The sequence below is a fragment of the Astyanax mexicanus genome, chromosome 2 (assembly GCF_023375975.1).
Source record: "Astyanax mexicanus isolate ESR-SI-001 chromosome 2, AstMex3_surface, whole genome shotgun sequence".
In the NCBI taxonomy this organism is placed as follows: Eukaryota; Metazoa; Chordata; class Actinopteri; order Characiformes; family Acestrorhamphidae; genus Astyanax; species Astyanax mexicanus.
In genome coordinates, this window is record NC_064409.1 from 47,382,095 (window position 1) to 47,401,580 (window position 19,486).

General features: G+C 38.3%; 1 protein-coding gene across 1 annotated transcript in view; it reads right to left on the minus strand.

The window, feature by feature from the left end:
• syt7a (synaptotagmin VIIa) overlaps positions 1 to 19,486 on the minus strand; it is a 235,351-nt gene that overhangs the window by 136,301 nt on the left and 79,564 nt on the right. Inside the window, exon 2 of the mRNA XM_007235122.4 lies at positions 5,589 to 5,692. Within this exon, the coding sequence (XP_007235184.4) occupies positions 5,589 to 5,692 (104 nt within the window). The remainder of the gene's footprint in view (positions 1 to 5,588; positions 5,693 to 19,486) is intronic.

Sequence of the window (19,486 nt, forward strand, 5' to 3'; positions counted from 1 at the left end):
ATAAAATTATTTAAAACAACAGTATTTCTAACTGCCTGAAGCTTAAATTTAGATGTTTGGCAATTGATATAGCTACTGTAGCAAATTAAAGAAATATACTATTTTTTTTGTCACCTCGACTGTGTTTAACTACAGAGCCTCAGCTCCTGAGGTCCTGCAGCAGTAAAGCTCCTGCAAAGCACAGCAGTGCTCTGGGTCTGGGTCAGCTGCATGTCAGAGCAAAGCTCTTTAGACAGAGCTGACATGTCACACAGGTACAATACAGCACGCCGCGTTTAGCCCGTATGAAGCAAAGCACTTTCTGATTTTTACGCCTCAGTCCCACAGCCACACTGCTTTTGCCAATTTTTCACTCACTCATTCTCACACACACACACACACACACACACACAGTCCCGCATGGCCTTCCCACACACACATCCGTCCGAATGATTGACCCGCATTTCCTGCTTGTGGTACAAGCATGGAATGAAGCGGGAATCAATTAGCTCTGAACGAAGTGAGCGACTCCAAACGTGCGAGTGAAGATGCTCCACTCGATCTGCCTAACGAGCAGCCGCCTCCTTTTAATCAATCACATTTCATACTGCCTAATTAGCACCGACAGAGGCTGAGCGCAGAGTGGTCAAACACTACCCACTCACACACACACACACACACACACACACACACACAAAGACAAGCTCTTATTAATCCTGTTTACTGTAAACATCACACATATGCACATATGTTACATATGTTACATGCACAAATTCATACTGGTCTCTTTCCACTTGCGTCCTAGTGGCCATTTTATCAGCAGAATGGAAAAGGTGTGGATGACCATTTGTTCTCCTGATTTAAATCTGATGTTAGATAGGAGCTACAATAACACTTTTTGTAGTAACAGATCAGTGTGTAAAAAGCGTTCATGGAAGCGTTCATTCTTGTTGGATGCGCTATGTTTTTTCCTGACTGATTGAATGTAGCATTGGTGCAATGAAGCACATAATTCATGTTTCGGTTTGCACTTTGCACAGTTTGGACCATTACAGCTCCTTTCATTTACTTTGGACAAACATGTACACCTAGTTTTTTTCCACTCCAGTGCTGTATAGCAGCACCCTACAGTACTTTACACAGTCTGTGTGTTAACCCCTTCAGACCTGAATTACGTTCCAGTGATGGAAAAATATACGAATGCTGTTTTCTGTCTGTAATGCACACAAAAATGACACTACTATCATAATATATATATATATATATATACTGTATATATATACATATATATATATATATATATATATATATATATATATATATATATATATATATATATATGTATATATATAATATAAAATCTATAGAAAAATAAATCTAAGTAAGTATTTTTTTAGCATTTTGTTATTCCTTAACATGATAAAAAGTGTTATAAATCACAAAGAATTGATTTAGAAATTAGTTTGCATTACTTTGCCTTATTTGTTCTGTAGTTTTGACATGCTCTAATGTCTGAGCTACTGTTTCATTGGCTGGTTTATGAACTAATCTGATGGACAACAGGACTCAAATAGTGTTCTGGGCAACAAAACATTCGAAAAAAGAAACTACATGATGTCCACTGTGACTAACGAAGGGTGTGAAAGTTTTTTTTTCTTTAAACAATATCTTTACTCGATTTTCAAAATGACAGAAGAAATTGGAGCAGTATTTTATAAAAAAAAAGTTTACAGCTTACCAACATCACACACCAAAAGGAAAAGAAAAAAAAGTATAATAAGGGTACAAAATGTTCATAGTTCTCTCTTTGCAGAGTTGTTACACTGCAGCAATGTCCAGGTCTTTTGTGGTGTTCCTCTTTAGGCTTATTTAGTTCGCCGTCTAGCTATATCTATCATATCAAAATACCGGTACAAGTCTTTCAATTATCAGTCATCAACATCAGCAAGCTCCCCCTTTTCAAGAAACTTCAGGAAAACCTCCCAGATCTCCCTAAATTCCTTCATTTTGCCCTTATTAAAATAGGTTATTTTTACCAATGCAAGATTTTAAGTCATTCCTCTTATCCACTGTGGTATACCAGGGCCCTCCTCTTTTTTCCAGGATTGTGCTTTTACCCGTTTGGCTTCAGCAAGACATAAGTTAATCAGGGAGGATTCCTTTTTATGAATTTTCAAATCATCTGGAAATAATTAAAAAATGCAAAGTTTAGGACTAAGAGGAACATCTTTGTCAATGATCAGTGACACTATGTGAATTACACTGTATTTAAGAGCATTCCCACATACAATGGAGCAGTGTACCTTTATTTTGTTTGGGGTTTGAAAGGGTTAGTTACTTAAAAGTGAAGTGTAAACACACATACACACACAAATCCACCATGATTTAATATATTCACGTAATATGTTAAAGCTAAAATATTAATGATATCATTTTTCTATTTTTAGTTTATTTAAATCCAAAGTTAAAAACAGTAAAAGATGAAGAATCAGGAGAGAGATATATACAAGTGTATAGAGTGAGACACTTACTCTCTACACGTGAAAGCGTTGAAATACTTCTGTCACAAAACAGACGAGAAAGAGAATCCAATAAAAATCCAAAGAAAGTTTTTTTATTTATTGTGGTGGAGTTCCCTAAACAGATTGATGGCTGGATCAACAACTGCTTCTTTATATTCATGGATGCTCTCTGCTTGTCTCTTTATGTGTCCATCACCAGCCAAAATCAACAAAATGTCCTATTAAATGGTCCAGTTATCTTCTTTTCTGATTATATATTTCAAACTGCACAAACTCTGTCTCTGCTCCAGTCATGCACACGTCTTTCTGACTGAGAAGACCAGCTTATGAATATGTCTACCACTAGTGTGTAGGCACTCACACACATTATTATTAAAAGCAGGGAGGATACAACACTACGTGAAACAAACTGTATTGGTAACTTGTACAACATACCTGGATTAGTTTCATGTTATTTGTGGTTATTATGTGCTTTATCCTGTTGTATCAAACTTATACTAAACCCCAATTAACTCCCTCTCACCCCTAATAACAGCTTATGATTGTTGTTCTGTTATAATTTGTTGTAATATGTGAGTTTTTGACACTAACATAATAGAAATGTATGAAATAAATTTTGAGCTCACATTCATTACATAATGAGTAACTGCAGCAACAGTGCCTCAGTGAAGCAACACGTTATTAATAGAGAAAAGTAGAACGCAATTAGAAATGATTTATTTATTTGGTTAGTGTCTGATAGCTCAGAGTGTACTGGGCTACAGTTTCTAATTAGATTGAATGGGATTTGGGCCAGCGCTCCGTACATGTCGTCCAACCTCCCAACAGTTGTAATGAAAATGCCCATTTATATTTACATTAAAATTTGTGTTTTCTAGCAGACGCTCAAATCCAGAGCAGCTTCTAAAAGAGATTCACTGTTTACGCAAAACAATATCCTCAGCTAGAGTGAACAGGCCTGAATACAAAGATACAACAAGCTGAGAGACTGCCATATACAGTACAACAGACCAGCACCTGCCTAATTTAGTTTAAAGAGTTATTGCACCTTTTCTGTAAATCCTATAACCTTCATATCACTTCTTAAATATCACTGTGTTCATCTGCTACATGATATATTTAATTAAAATTACTGAGCTGACCAATCAATGAGTTATAAAGAAAAATCATAAAAAAGTATCAGGGGTGCCCAAACTTTTTTAATTATAAAATGCAGGGTGTAGACAGTGTGTTGTTGGTTAGACAAAATTCTGATAACATGAATGAAGTGTGTTCTATTTAGTGCAAATGTTTGATTTTCATAATGCTATATGTACAGGATGCAATCCGGGTTAGCACCAGAACATCCCTTTTAGACAGCTTCCTCTTGAATCCACAGTTAATCCTGTTGGATGTGGTTGGTCCTTCTTGGTGGTATGCTGACATTACCCTGGATACCGTGGCTCTTGATACATCACAAAGACTTGCTGTCTTGGTCACAGATGCTCCAGCAAGACGTGCACCAACAATTTGTCCTCTTTTGAACTCTGGTATGCCTCCCATAATGTTGTGTGCATTGCAATATTTTAAGCAAAACTGTGCTCTTACCCTGCTAACTGAACCTTCACACTCTTACTGCTCTTACTGGTGCAATGTGCAGTTAATGAAGACTGGCCACAAGGCTGCTCCAATTTAGCCATGAAACCTCCCACACTAAAATGACAGCTGTTTCAGTTTCATTGTCCAACCCCTGTAGTTTTGGTTGCTTTTGGTGCTTCATTTTGCAGGATATATGAGGTACTTATATGAGGCAGTTTTGGTATATGACTTTATGAATTGTGTTAAGTATTTAGATAGTAAGTAGAGAAAAGTAAGACATTAGTTCAATCACAAGCGTTTAATAATGTTGGTGCATTTGTAAAGCATTTAAGCCTGTTCCTTCAGTTTAGATGATGGTCTTTCAGACATCTTAAGTTATGGTAGGTCAAGCAAAGCCATATTTGAAGCTTGAAGGGCTCTTGATAGTGATCAGGAAATGACCACTGCTGTCAGGTATAGAGGGGCATGTCCACTTTTGGATTTGTAGGCCTTTGTTAAGAGTTGGTTAGAGTTAAGGGGCCAGTGTAGATAATGTTTATTATACCACAGTAAGTTCCGACTCTGCAATGTGATTGGCTGAGAGGTGTTCTTATGAGTGCCATTACCAGCCGGTAATGCACTGTAAGCGAAGTTCTCCATGTATTACTGCGCCACATATAGGTAACCTAGCAACGATGCAGCGCTTACAAGCCAAACAGTGCAGCTACAAAACTATTTTAATAACCAAACAGATCTGGTATAATCGCACATTCGAGTTTCGTGCTATAACGGGTAATATTGGCACTGCTGTGCAGATCTGCGGCACTCGGCCAATATTACAAGTTATAGCACTCCCTCTTGTGTATTATTGCTTAAGCAGAAAGCATTTGAGGATTAATTGGTACAATAAGGCTCATTATAACTGCTGTTGTTGTAAATGAACTTGTTCTGGAAACACTAGAGGCACCTACTAGAGGTACGGGCCTGCGCCAGTCTATGGTGACATGATGTAAAGTGAAAATGTTAAGGTGTTGTTACATCGGCCTCCGCTAATTGGTGCTCACAGAAAGAATGCTAAGTGTGCCTGCACACTTATGCGCATGCTGCCTGATTGCGCACATGGTGAACCAAAGAGGGTTACGTAAGCCGCGGACTGCAGTGCAACTCCAAGCCTTTCAATGTAATCCATAGTGACAGTGTTTGCCTGTGCAGAAGAAAGGCTTGCTGAGTGTGTGTCACTAGTGTGTGTGTGTGCGTGTGTGTGTGCATGTGTGTGTGTGTGTGGGGGGGGGGATGGGTTGCAAAAAAGGGAAAAATACTATGTGTGATGGCAGTGCTGAGTATAGGGACTAGGATCTGTCCTATAACACTCGATATGTGCATGCATGTGTGTGTGCATGTGTGTGTGTGCAGAGTTTACAGTCCTACTGCTGTGTATATGGGTTACAGTCAGTGCAAGATCATGAGTGTGTTTTGGGAGAAAATTCAAGTGTGTGTGTGTGTGTGTGTGTGCGTGCATGTTCAACTCACCAGCTTGCGTTGACACCAGCCACAGACGCCACATAGCGCCACCAGCCAAACAGCACACACTGTTACTGCCAACGACACCAGGAACACACTCAGTGCCACCGAGCCTGAGAACACACACACACACAGTGTGAGAGAACATCCAGGGCTGGCTGAGAGAAATACAATCTTTAAAAAGTTGATAAACATTTTATAGCAAGGCTAAAAACCTTTAAAATATACAGATCTGGAAAAATGATGAGTTTCTTTAATTTTACCAAATTGAAAACCTCTGGAATATCATCAAAAGAGGAAGATGGATGATCACAAGCCATCAAACCAAGCTAAACTTCTTAAATTCTTGCACCAGGAGTGGCATAAAGTTATCCAAAAGCAGTGTGTAAGACTGGTGGAGGAGAACATGCCAACATGCATGAAAACTGTGATTAAAAACCTAGGGTTTCTGAACTCTTAAAACTATATAACCATTAACTTGTTTTCTTTGCATTATTTTTTGGGATCTGATAGCTCTGTATTTTTTTGTTATTTCAGCCATTATTGTCTGCATATAAATGCTCTGAATGACAATATTTTTATTTGTAATTTGTGAGAAATGTCGTTCGTAGTTTATAGAATAAAACAGCAATGTTCATTTTACTCAAACATATACCTATAAATAGCAAAATCAGAGAAACTGATTATGAAACTGAAGTGGTCTCTTAAGCCAGCTTGCCCATTTCCATAGCTGCAGCATACTGTTTGCATGCTGTTGTTTATGCCTAGCAACCCTGAGCGTGGAAATGGGACCAGGGGAATGGTGATGGCCAGATTCAGGGGCTGTAAGCCACTCAGATTACTGTGACGTACCACACAGTTCAAATGAAGAAAATACTGGCTGAACTGTGCTGACAAGAGCTGCCAGTGCTTAAACTCAGCATGTTCCCTTAATATCTGATGATACATCCTGATCATGTTAAGAGTTATTACAGAAAATATAAAAAAAAATTGCACCAAAAACCAAAGTGCAAAGTAATTAGAGCAGCCATATAAACTTCAAACATTAACATAGATACATAAAACCTAAAAAATAAAACAAAAATACCCATAAACCTGCATGGTAAATACAAACACAGCTATTATCGCAATGTGGATTTTTGTAATTGTTTAAAAATATATAATTATATTATCACGTATGATTCGATATGGCAAACCCCTAACACAAATACACACCATCCTTAAACAGATACACCTATATTCACGCTTCAGACAATTTCACCAGAAATTAAACTCCGCCCCCTCCAGCCACACACCCAAACACTACACACACACACACACACATACAGTGTTGCAAGTGGAGGGCAGAGCTGGGGTGATTCTATCAGATGGTCAGGCAGGCTGGTCTGGAGAGAGGGGTTTCGGGGTCAGCTCTGGTAATGGAAGTGTGGAAGCTGTGTGTGCATCCCACAGCAACGCACACACACACACACACACACAGTCACACAATCACACACACACGCACACAGTCACACATAAAAATACACACTGCCAATGTGATTGCATATTTATTCACTGTATCTGATGATGGAGAAAGAGAGAGAGAGATAGATAGAGAGAGAGAGAGAGAGAGAGAGAGAGAGAGAGAGAGAGAGAGAGAGAGAGAGAGAAAGTGAGAGAGAGTGAGAGAGAGAGAGAGAGAGACCGACAGAGAGAAAGAGAGACGGAGCCTGACAAACTATGATTAATGGATACATCTGGAAGCTGGGGGATGGCAGGATCGAGCGGGAGGGACGTAAGCAAAAAGTAATAAATGTGTGAGATTTATTTCTCCAGTAAACACAGGGGAAAGCGTGAAGCCCCCACTGTACTGCTACATGCAGTTTACCTGTGTGTGCCTGTGTGTGTGTATGTGTGCGTGTGTGTGTGTTTGTGTGAGAGAGAGCACTCATGTGTGTTCTTTGATCTGCCATTTCAGCTCAACCTTGAGAAGTGACAGAAATCCTGGACCTTGGCCTTTAAATAGAACCAGTTAACAAAGAAACCTTCTAAGAACATTCAGCAACATTTTAAACAGATTCTTGGAAGGTTAGCCTGTAACGTTCCAGAAATAATGGTCCAAGAAAGTTCTGCATGTATGTGAAGTTAAAATGGATTAAATCACAGAATTATTACCAGTTATTTACCAGTAATATAAATCCCAGTTCTAGATAATCTCACACTGATACTTCAGCCTGCAGGGTGATTAGCATGTCAGGCTCTCTGGGGTCTACGGTTCAAGACCTTATCTGTGTGGAGTTTCTATACCCTCCTTGTGTCTGCAGGGGGGTTTCCTCCGGGACTCCGGTGTTTATATCCGCATTCAATGCAGGAGCCCCACACATATATGCTGCAGGTCGGTGCAGCATTCTATAGCTTTTATAGGACATGACAAAAGTCATGGGACATTAAACTAGTTTCTGTCCCATGACATGACATTAACAGTTTTGTATTATTGTATTATTTATATTATTATTCATTTATTTTATTCATTTATTTGTTTGTATTTTTATTGTACTATGCAAAGGTTAGTTGTAGTTTTATTTGAACTTTGAAACTTAAATAAAGTTTTATTATTATTATTATTATTATTATTATTATTTTAGATTTTTATTTTTATCTATTTTTTATCTTTTATTTACTGTTATTTTAAAATTATTAAATGTAGTTTACATTTTCTTAATCATGTCAATCCCTGTATTTGTTAATGCATGGATACATTGAAAATAAGGGTTAGCCTCCATGATTGATTGATTAATTGATGTGGCATGTTAATATATTTATATTGAATATTTACTGAATGTAGACAAAATAAAAAGGTTAAAAAGATTAAAAGGTTAAAAGGTAAAAGGTTAAGGTTAAAAACGGTAAAATATGGCTACCAAATTGACAATAAAATCTTCCTTCATGTTGGAAGAGACTAAGAAAAGGACTGAAAGAGAAAGAGACAGACTGAAAGAAAGACAGAAAGAGAGAGAGAGAGGGGCTGTATTTCCACAACATTCTCCTTCCTTCCTCCTCCCTTCTCCTCCTACTTCCTCTGTGTCTAATTCTGGTCAATAGCAGGAGAGGAAAAGCGAAACCCCTCTGTAGGCCATGCCAAACCTCCCCGCTCTACACTCATCATTATCTCACACAGCATCTCCCCCTCTCACTCCACACACTCACACACTGCTCTCCTCACTGAGCATCACTCTCTCTCTCTCTGTATCTCTCTCTCTCTCTCTCTCTCTCTCTCTCTCACTCTGGGTAAAGAGAGATGCAGGATGTTGTTGAGTGGGTGGGGTGGAGGAGTTATTATTAGATGTTGAATAAGGATTTCCGATTTCTCAGAAAGAGGCAGTAGTTACTCTTCCCTCTCTCTCTCTCTCTCTCTCTCACTCTGTTTCACAAACACACACACACACACACACACACACACACATACAGAACCAAATACAGTAGTAGAGTCACATGAGAACATAAATTCAATTTTAATGGTTTAATGGCTGATGAGAAGAGCCGCAAAATGCTCTCAAAAATACTGGATTAAAAACAGCTCAATTTGGGTCGTATCTATAACAGTCCACAATCCAGCACAGAGTGTGATATATCAAACTGATAGGCTGCATGTCATGGGAAAGAAACTTGTATTGTATCCCATGACTTTTTGCCATGGCTATGACCTGACATGCGATTTCTAGCAGATTCACTTGTCTGTTCACATGGACACTTCTAACCAGATGTGCAGACATTTAATAATTTTCAATTTACAGGGTCATGTGTGTATGTGTATTAAGTAAGTATTTAGCTGAAGTTCTGTGTTGTTTAAATGAGCTCGTATGCGGCGTGTATCTAGGGTATCTGTACTTCCTGATTTCTGCCCCCAAAAGTTTCCATTGTCTTGCCGGGCCCTACAAAAATATCACAATATTTCATGTTTTTTTTTTTTTTACGATAACAATACATTTTATTATTACATATGATATGATATGGCACACCCCTAACTGAGATTTTCATCAGATTTGTAACAGAAGTAAATGATCCAGAATGTCATGCTAATAATAATGCACTCCAAATACCTCCATATATCCATGATTAAAGTAAAATAAATGATACTGGACTACAATACTGGATATAATCTGTCTCTAGTAGATATATAATGGGAAATGAGAACAGTGAACAGTTTCTTTTGCTAAAAAAACAGTAAAAAAGTAGTTCCCTGATGTGATAATTAGGGGTGGGTGATGTGGCAAGATATTTCAGAGTATAATATTATTCACGAATTGTGTACAATATAATGTGGCAAACACCCCTAAATCACAGTGTGATTTGTTACATGTTAGTGTGATTTTTAATTAACATGCCATAGCTTTATATAAAATAAAACAGCCTACATCACAGACCATCAAGAATCAACCAAAATAGTTTGGATACAAACTTAAGACCGATTTTTTAAGGCCAAAAACACAAGATAAAAATCATTGTCAAAAAAGGCAGGCAATTGATCGGTAATAAAAACACACAGTAAAAAGGGGTGGAGTCAGCCAGAGAGGCTGACCTTAAAGGTGCAGGTTGTTGCCCAGCCTTACAAACTAGATAACACCACACAACGTATACAGGCGTGGACATTCTCAAGCCATTCCCTGAGGTAGCACTTCATGATCAAGTCACATACTGCTATCCCATGACCTTTGACACTAGTAGTGTACCAATCCCCTTACCAGTAATAAAATCCTAACTAGGCAAGATGAACTTTAGTGGCTTATATTACTTCATTAATCAGTATCATAAAACATAAAGTGAATTTTAGTCAGTTCTAGGAAGTGATCCAACACAGGCCTCACACTGAGTGCTGTTATAGAAAGAGTTCTTTAGCTTTGGTGAGTCAGTTCCAGAGTCATCTTCCAGAAACATTATAGAAAAAGAGGATCCAGCATGCACTGCTTTCAACATAGAGCGGCCGTAGCGCTCACATGCTGATCTCACACATGAGCAGCGCCGTCACAAGCTCTTTATTCCACCTGAGGGACGAGTCTGTAGCTGTTCTCCTCCTGCCATGTTAAACAGCGCAACTGTACACTACCATTCAATTCATCTTCACATGTAATGAGACTCAACATTACAGTGCTGAAACTGGAGAGAGAGAGAGAATACTGCACACTGACAGAACAGTATGTTCACGCCCGCCACAATCTGAGGGACAGTGAGTGACCAATCCAGGTCAGAAGTACAGCAGTATGCAGGCCTGTGTGCAGGAGAGATGTACGCTCGGTGTGTATCAGGTTAGTGGTGTTTAGGCTTTAATCTGAGTCTCCATGAGGCTTGTTAGTTTTACACATTCTACATTCAGTCGCTCTGACTGAGTTTGAGTCACCTAAGGTAAAAAGCTGACTGACTGGCGACACATTTTCAATCGTAGTGCACAGAAAAATTAAACACAGCATTTCTGCAGCTGTGTGAGTGCACAGGGGTGGCAAACATGATGGCCCCGAACCTTCTCATGATGCTGGTTTCACACTGGTCACAGCATACAAGCATCACAAGTAAAAAGAACAGTTTCTGTTTGTGTTTGACTTGCATTAAAATATACACTAATGCCCCTCAAAAAATGAGAATGTCATTGAAAAGTTACTTTATTCTAGTAGTTCAGTTCAAAATGTGAAACTATATATTATATAGATGTTTTTCACACAGAGTGATCTATTTTAAGTGTTTATTTCTTTCATTGTTGATGATTATGGCTTACAACCAATGAAAACCCAAAAATCAGTGTCTCAGAAAATTAGAATATTATATAAGACCTATTGGTACTTTTGGCTGTGTGGGCAGTGTGCCAAGTCCTGCTGGAAAATGAAATACGCATCTTCCTAAAAGTTGTCAGTAGAGGGAAGCATGAAGTGCCATCACTGATTGGTGGAAACTTCACACTAGAGCTCCTGCAGTTTGGACTGTGTGTCTTTCCACTCTTTCTCTAGACTCTGCTCCCTTAATTTCCAAATGAAATGTAAAATTTACTGATAATCAGTGATGGTTTGGAGAGACATGTCATCTGCTGGTGTTGGTCCACTGTGTTTTATCAGGTCTAAAGTTAGTCCAGTGTTTTCCCACAAAATCTTACAGCACTTCATGCTTCCCTCGGCTGACAACTTTTATAGAGAGGCAGATTTTATTTTCCAGCAGGACTTGGCACACTGCCCACACAACAATAAAAGAAAAAATGCTTAAAATAGATCGCTCTACGTGTGATATATCTATATACTATATAAGTTTTTCATTTTCAATTGAATCACTGAAATAAAGCAATATTTATCACTTAAGTCTCGTATCTTCTGTGTATGTGAAGGTGATGGTACTAATGGTCACTGCCAGGGGCGTAGCAGCAAATTCTGGGCCCTGTACACCCTCTATGTTAATGGGCCCCTATCCATGCCAGTAAACAAAGGAAAGTGAGCGAAAAAAAAATCAGGATTTTCATGGGCCCCTCTCCCTACTCGGGCCCTGGGTAGTCAGGTCCACTTTTCCCCCCACTACCACGCCCATGGTCACTGCATTCTTTCCTACACAATAAATGTTGATTGCTCTCTGCTCATAGATTCGTCCGTGCCTCAGACAGAGAGCATACCAGAGAACAGAACCGCAAGACTGGCTAAAATCAACATCTAAACTAAAATGATCAACCTCATGTTCATGAACGGCCTATTTGTATGCAAAGTTAAGAGCAGCAAATTAAACATTAAATAGTCTCAGCCTATCCTAATACACAGCTACTCTGTCATTTCTACAATAAAATCATAACTGTGTCCTGTGCAGATTTAGTCACTTGCTAAGACCCCCTTCACCAAAAATTACAGCTTGCAAATGTCTTTTGTAGCTAAACAATTCTTTAAACATCGGCTTGGAGGTTAAGAGGCTAAATTCTTTTATTTGGAAGCTTTTCCAGTGTTTTTTATTTGCAGAAGGTCTCTAGTCTCTGAGTAATTCTTGGGTAATCTTGCTGCACAGCCTGTTTAAGTTCTAATCACAATTTGTGACATTTTGACAAATGTTTGACATTTATATCCAGGATCTGCTGGTATTTTGTGGAATCCATTCTTTCCTCCGCACACGCAACATTGCCAAGGCCATCTGTGACAACACAAGCTCAAAGCATGATGGATCCACCCCCCTGCTTCACAGTTCCCAAGGCGTTCTTTTCATGAAATGCAGTTCCTTTTCCAGCCCTTGTTTCCCAAACTCTTCTGGCTTCTCTAGATGTTCTGTGGCATATTAAAATCAATAGCAGCATATTACAGTCAATTCTCAATAGAGAACTCAAAAGCTTTCTCTATATTACTGCAAAGACAAGCTTTTTTGCATGAATATCTGACTCCTTACTCAACTAACTTCATGCAAGTTCTTGGCTGTTAAATGAGGGGTGGACTTGCCTTTCTTACCAGCATATGAGCAGAAAGTTTTCTCGCTCTTCCAGACCTTTTCATCATGGCCTCCACAATTCCCCTGAATTGCCTTAATTGTAGAACCATTCTGCACTGTATACATCACAATCTAAAAACAAAACACCTGGCTACTCTCTTGCAGCATTCCCCTGCCCTGTCCATAACTATTACATTCATTTCCACATCTTAACACAGCTGCTTTGAGGAGCCTCATGGTTGATGAGAGTTAGTAAAAGTGGTGCCACTTTAAAATAAGACTACCCTTATAAAGGGTTTATAATTTTTTTACGAATTAGATTGGTATCAAGTTGTAAATGCCTTAAAAATCTTTGATAAGCAGTTAAAACACACAAATTAAAAAGTTTGTTTAACTTAATTCGACTTAGTCATTTAATTTATATTAAATAGTTAAACATAACTGCAAATATATTAATATTACAGTTTTAATGCTGATTGATGGAAAACACAAGTAAGATCTGTATCTAGAAAGATCTGAGGTTTGATAGTATAAACTGCTTATTGGTGGATTTTAAAGTATTTGCAACCTAATTAATAACCATTAAAAAACTCCTTTATAAACAATTCATAAACCCTTTTTAAATGTAGTCTTATTTTAAAGTGGTACAGTAAAGTGTCATGAACTGTATATAACTTAAACATTTACAGTTTCAACAGTATCTGAGCTTATGGACTGATTTGGGTGTCCAACTTCTGCACAGAGCACACTTAGATTTAGATTTAGATTTTTTTATTATGTGAAAGACAGAGTGCAAAACTGTGCATTACTGTATGCTGAGCTGACAATGTTGTTTTATTTGATTAGCGGCAATGATCAGTAAAATTCAGTGTAAAAAAATAATGTGTACACAGACAAGTGTAAATGTCTATGAGCAAACTCTCTTTGAATTAAATTACATTTCATTGATTAAATTAAATACTATAATACATTAGGGGTGTGCCATATCGTAACGTACATAAAAATATCTCCAAAAATGTTGTATATCGTGAACGATATTATATCCTGAAATATCGTGATATATCACCAATCACTAATTATCACATCAGAGTGCTATGTTTTGACGTTTTTACCAAAAGAAAAAATCACACGGTTCTCATTTTATATATATATATATATATATATATATATACAAGAGACAGATTATATCTGTCCAGTATAATTTATTTGACTTTAATCCTGGATATATGGAGATATTTGGAGTGCACTACTAGTATCATGACTTTCTGGATCATTGACTTCTGTTACAAATCTGATGAAATTCTTTTTTTTATATCTCAGTTAGCCATATCATATTGCATGCAATAATAAAATTCTAAATATTTTTTCTAATTCTGTGTTTTGTCGTATCGCCAAAAGTATCGTTATCGTGAAATTACCATGAAATATCGTGATATTATTTCAGAGCCATATCGCCCAGCCCTATAATACATATATTATAAGATAATTTTAACACATATAATAAGACTATTTTGGAAATACAATAGTTACTAATTGTCATGGCAATAAAGCCACCTTGGGAGAGAGAGACATATAGACAAAATAAGAGAGAGAGAGAGAGAGAGGTGCTAAAGGGTTAGAAGATGGTTCAAAGCAGATACAGACCAGAGAAATAACCCACTGCCCTTTCTTTGACTCAACATAACACAAACACACACACACACGTAGACACACACACACACACATACAGGACTCTGACAGGAGGCTCCCTGGTGGTTAGTGGGTACACTCTACAGACAGGAGCACAGCTGGGTGCTGTGAGAGTGTGTACATTCGTGTGTGTGTGTGTGTGTGTGTGTGTGTTTAACCCAAACAAGACCACTGGGCTTAAAGCACCAATCGATCTATAAACAGCCACATCTTCTGAGGTGCACGTGCCAGCAGTGTGTTTGATCCCTTTCCACACAAACACACACACACACACACACACACACACACATAGAAACAGAGAAACGGACACACACTTTTATCTCAATCTTTTCTCCAAGGTGGAGCGTGAAATAAAGTGTCAGTATAATGGGTTCTGACCCCAAGGAGAGGCGGAGATGGAGTGAAGGTAAATGACAGAAGGAAATCTGCTCTCTCGTCCGAGACACACACAGCCAGGGATGTGATGAGATTTAAACGAGGGAAAGTGTCCCTGGTGGCGGGAACATGCACACACACTCACCAAAACACACACACACACGTTTATACACACACACACAAAGCTCCAATCCTTCTATTTTGCTTCCCTTAACACAAAGCAGCTGAGAGAATAAGAGAGAGAGAGAGAGAGAGAGAGAGAGAGAGAGAGAGAGTGAAAGAGAGATAAGTAGCAGTAAGTGCAGCGATTTGGTGGTTTGGGGTTTGTTTGCTGTGGCTGAGATAAAAGAATTCCCACACTGTTCAGCCTGACTACATTAATAACATTTTTTTTATTCACTCCACAGGAACAATAGATTACATCACCCATAAAAGCACCGTTTCCCATAGGAACAGGTTCTACCCTGCCATCAAACGACTGGGGGCTTTGGAGGTCTTTGGGTTTAGTTTTTTACTGAGTTTTATTAGAATTACTAGAGGTAATATTTATCAAGATTTACTATATCTTAGGTGCAGACAATAATTCCAGTGTTCTTACTACTGGGGGCATAAATAGCATTCCTCCAACTGAGTGTGTATGTGTATTTTTGTACTTCCTGATACCAATACCAATACCGTAATTTTCACACAATAAGGCACACTTAAAATTATTTTAATTTTCCCAAAAATCGTCAGTGCGCATTTTAATCTGGTGCGCCTTGTGTATGACTTTTAACAGTCAGGTATTAAGGAGCAGTAAAGCCACCACATTATACAGAAGTTTCAGTGAAGCTTTTACTCTTTAGCACTGAGGCTGGAAAAGTATTAGCATTACCCGCTAACTGCAGTGCTAGCTGTTCAGAGGTGAATATATCAGACTGTAGCTACACTTGAGATGAACTGCTAGCTGACAGCACCCTGGGTTACCAGAACACTCAGGGTTCCTCAGTTTACCGCTATCGGGCAGCACTTACTAGCGCTAACCGTGGCTAGCTAGCATTGCTAACTGCAGCTGGCTAGCTCTGCTAACCAGGGCTGGCTAAGCACTTGCTAACCGTAGCTAGTGCCCACCCTTACACAAAATACTAAAATTCTAAGCTGACTGTAAATAAACAGAAGTGCTTTACTCACCCAAATAAACAGTTTTCAGGAGAGAAATCTGTGTAGATTAACATTCAGCACTCGTTTGACTTTGAAAGAAAAGTTTTTTTAACGAACTACAGTTTTGTTTACTTAGGCACCTGTTGAATCAGAAGGGAAACATGGCAACAGCCTTGTTTATTCATTCTTACTATTGTTGCATAATGTCTCTTATTATCCAGTGCATATGTATAAAAATAGACAAGAAAATAGAGGTTGAATAATAGTGTGCCTTCTAATATGGTGCACCTTATAGTCAGTAAAATATGGTACTTAAAAGTAGGCAATCAGGAGCATTATTTAATAGTGCATGTAAAATAGTGCAATGCAACAGTTCAGTTGTTGATTTTTTTTGTCCCGGTCACATTATATAACCATGTTTTTTTACTTTTCCAAACAAACGTATTATTAACACATTTTTACATTATGATTACATAATTACCCCAGCGTGATCTGGTGATGTCAGAACCACACCAGCCAATTGTATGAGACTTTCAGGAAAAAACAGAAATTAAAAATGAGGAAACTGGTGGACAGAGGCAAGTGTGCAGCATTCTGAAGCCACCAGCTTTTTTTACTGCATGTAGAGTATCATTCAGAAGTTTGGACACACCCTACATTCTTTTTTTTATTATTATTATTATTTAAAAAAAAAATGCAGATCAATCCTAAAGTCATTCATGAAGAAAACATATGCAGTTATTTGACTCTTTAAAGTAGGCAACTCTTGCTTAGATGACAGTTTTGCACATCCTGGCTGGAATTTCTCAGTCAGCTTTATGAGGTGGAATGGCTTTCAGTTAATGGCTTTCAGTTAACAGCTGTGCTGAACCTAATACTTAACTCAAACTTGCTTTATTAATGTGTTTATGTGGTAATGTGGTAGAGTTGGTATACAGTAAATAGCCCTATTTGGGTAATGTTTTAATCCATATTATGGCAAGAACTACTCAACTAAATAAAGACAAAAATCAATTTAAGAAAAGGAGGTCAATCTGAAAAATTCAAGAACTTTAAAATTGTAGTAGCAAAGAACATCAAAAACGTTATGATGAAACTGGCACTCATCAGGACCACCCCAGGAAATGAAGAGTAAGAGTTATAGTTATCTCTCTTGCACAGGATAAGTTCATCAAAGTTACCAGCCTCAGAAACCACAAGTTAACAGAAACCCAAATAACACTTTAGTTTTAAATGAAAAGGTATATAAAAACTTTGCCAGTCGCTTCATTTATAACCTACCTCTCTGAAGAGGCTGAGAAGATGACATTTATAAACATATCAGTGTGAGCATGTGTGTGCAGTTTTAGACACTACAGATTAGCACTGCAGACAGATTCAGGTCACTCACATTTATGAATGTGTTAACTATAAAGACAGCCATAACAGAAATGAGGCTTGTAATGTGAACATAACCTTACTTATATTTTTAAACACTTAAATTAAATAAGTGCGTTTTAATCTGAAGCGTGTGATGCTACTGCAAACTGGTGAAGAACTCATGCACATTAATTTTAATACCATTCCGAATTGCTTTGTGTCCCCAAGTGTTTTTTTTTTTTTTATTAAAAAAGAGAGAACTGGCCGAGAATGGAGAACAGATTTAAGCTAAAACAGAAAAAAAAAAACCTGTTGTAATGCTTCAGTTGATCAGTTTAACAGTGTGTCTCGTGGCCTGCTTTTCTCTCAGGGTCTTATCAGATACATTAAACGAGCTTACAGCTGTTCAGATCTGATTTGCTGTTCTTCTGAAGTCTATAATGGAATCAGTGAAACAGCAGCGCAGAGTTACAGGGAAGTGAGGAGAAGTCTTCATAATGCTGCAGCTCTGTCTCACCGACCGCTCCCTTCAGTGAACTCAGCACTGACAGCTCCACAGCAGCCCTGAAGAGAACCTGCTGGAACAGCACTGTTAATCATCATTCTGACTTAATGACTGAAGGATGTTAGAGTTGATGGGTCATGACAGGTTCTGAGCAAATATGACCTCAGCTTAGGCCGGAGACAAGGTGCACACAGTGTGCAGTGTGACGGACGCAGTTCACTCAGGACTTAATGATAATAATGCAGAGATAGCAATAAAAAGTTAAAAAGGTGTGTCAAGGACAGGGCAGGGCAGACACATAAACTAACCAACACATACATTTTACTAGTTACTGACCGAATATGGAGCAGGCTAGCTTGCTGGCTAGCGTCTTGGTGCAATGTAACATGAATCATCTGCAGGTGCTTAATTAAACTGATTAAACTTAACCTTTCAGCTGTACTCAACCATCCCTCAGCATGCTCTTACTTACATTACAAGTAACTGTGCTGCTCTTCTCTGATTCTACACTAAAATATCTCCAAACAACACATAATTAAAATATTGCATATCGGACCAACATGTCTGATCCATATTTCAGTCCACAAATATTAGTAGCAGCTAAAGCTATATGCTCACTCTGAGACTGAAGCTGCTGAGTCCTTAATGTGTCTCAGGGGGATGGGTGGGACAAAAATGTCCTGCCGTGAGAAGCAGCTTCACTGACCCAAGCTTTCTCTTGATTGGGCGTCGGGAGTTCGCGCCAGCTTTACACGCAAGGTCAGTGATGAGAGCAATGAATCGCAACAATGACAATATTCTGCAATAAAAACGGCTTTTACGTAATGTCTTGTTCTGCTAGGAAGACTGGGACTAGGAGGGTTTGGGTTATCCAACGTTTATATTAACTGTTGCCAAAAATCTCTATGATTTTGTGTGCTGTTTGGGACACAGCCTTACTGTCTAACATTTCATTTAATTTTATCTTAAAATTTCATCATTATGCCCGCAAAGAAAAAAAATAAAATATGGATCACACATGTTCGTCTGATATTTGATATTTTAATTATGTGAGTAATATTGATGCTGATATTATTTAGGATAAGTCCAATCTCTACCTACTGCCTCTTGACTGAACTAATGCCACTCATGCAGCATAATCTGGTCGCCAGCTCTCTTAGAAGAAAGCTCAGCCAGCCAGCATTGATACATTAGCTTACAGACGTCTGTGTTGTCCAGCATTTTAATAGCAGTGATGTGGGAAGAGAGAGAGAGCTCTCTGTTGTCATTCACTTTTACACTTTCAGCAAATGTGTTAATGTAGAAGCCCATAAATTCTGGTCTGGCTGTTCAGACAGAGTTGCACTGCAGCAAATCAGACGTGTTAAATTTCAAAACTGTTATGTCTATTATTAAGACATGCATTGTTTTATTAATTTTTCCTTAT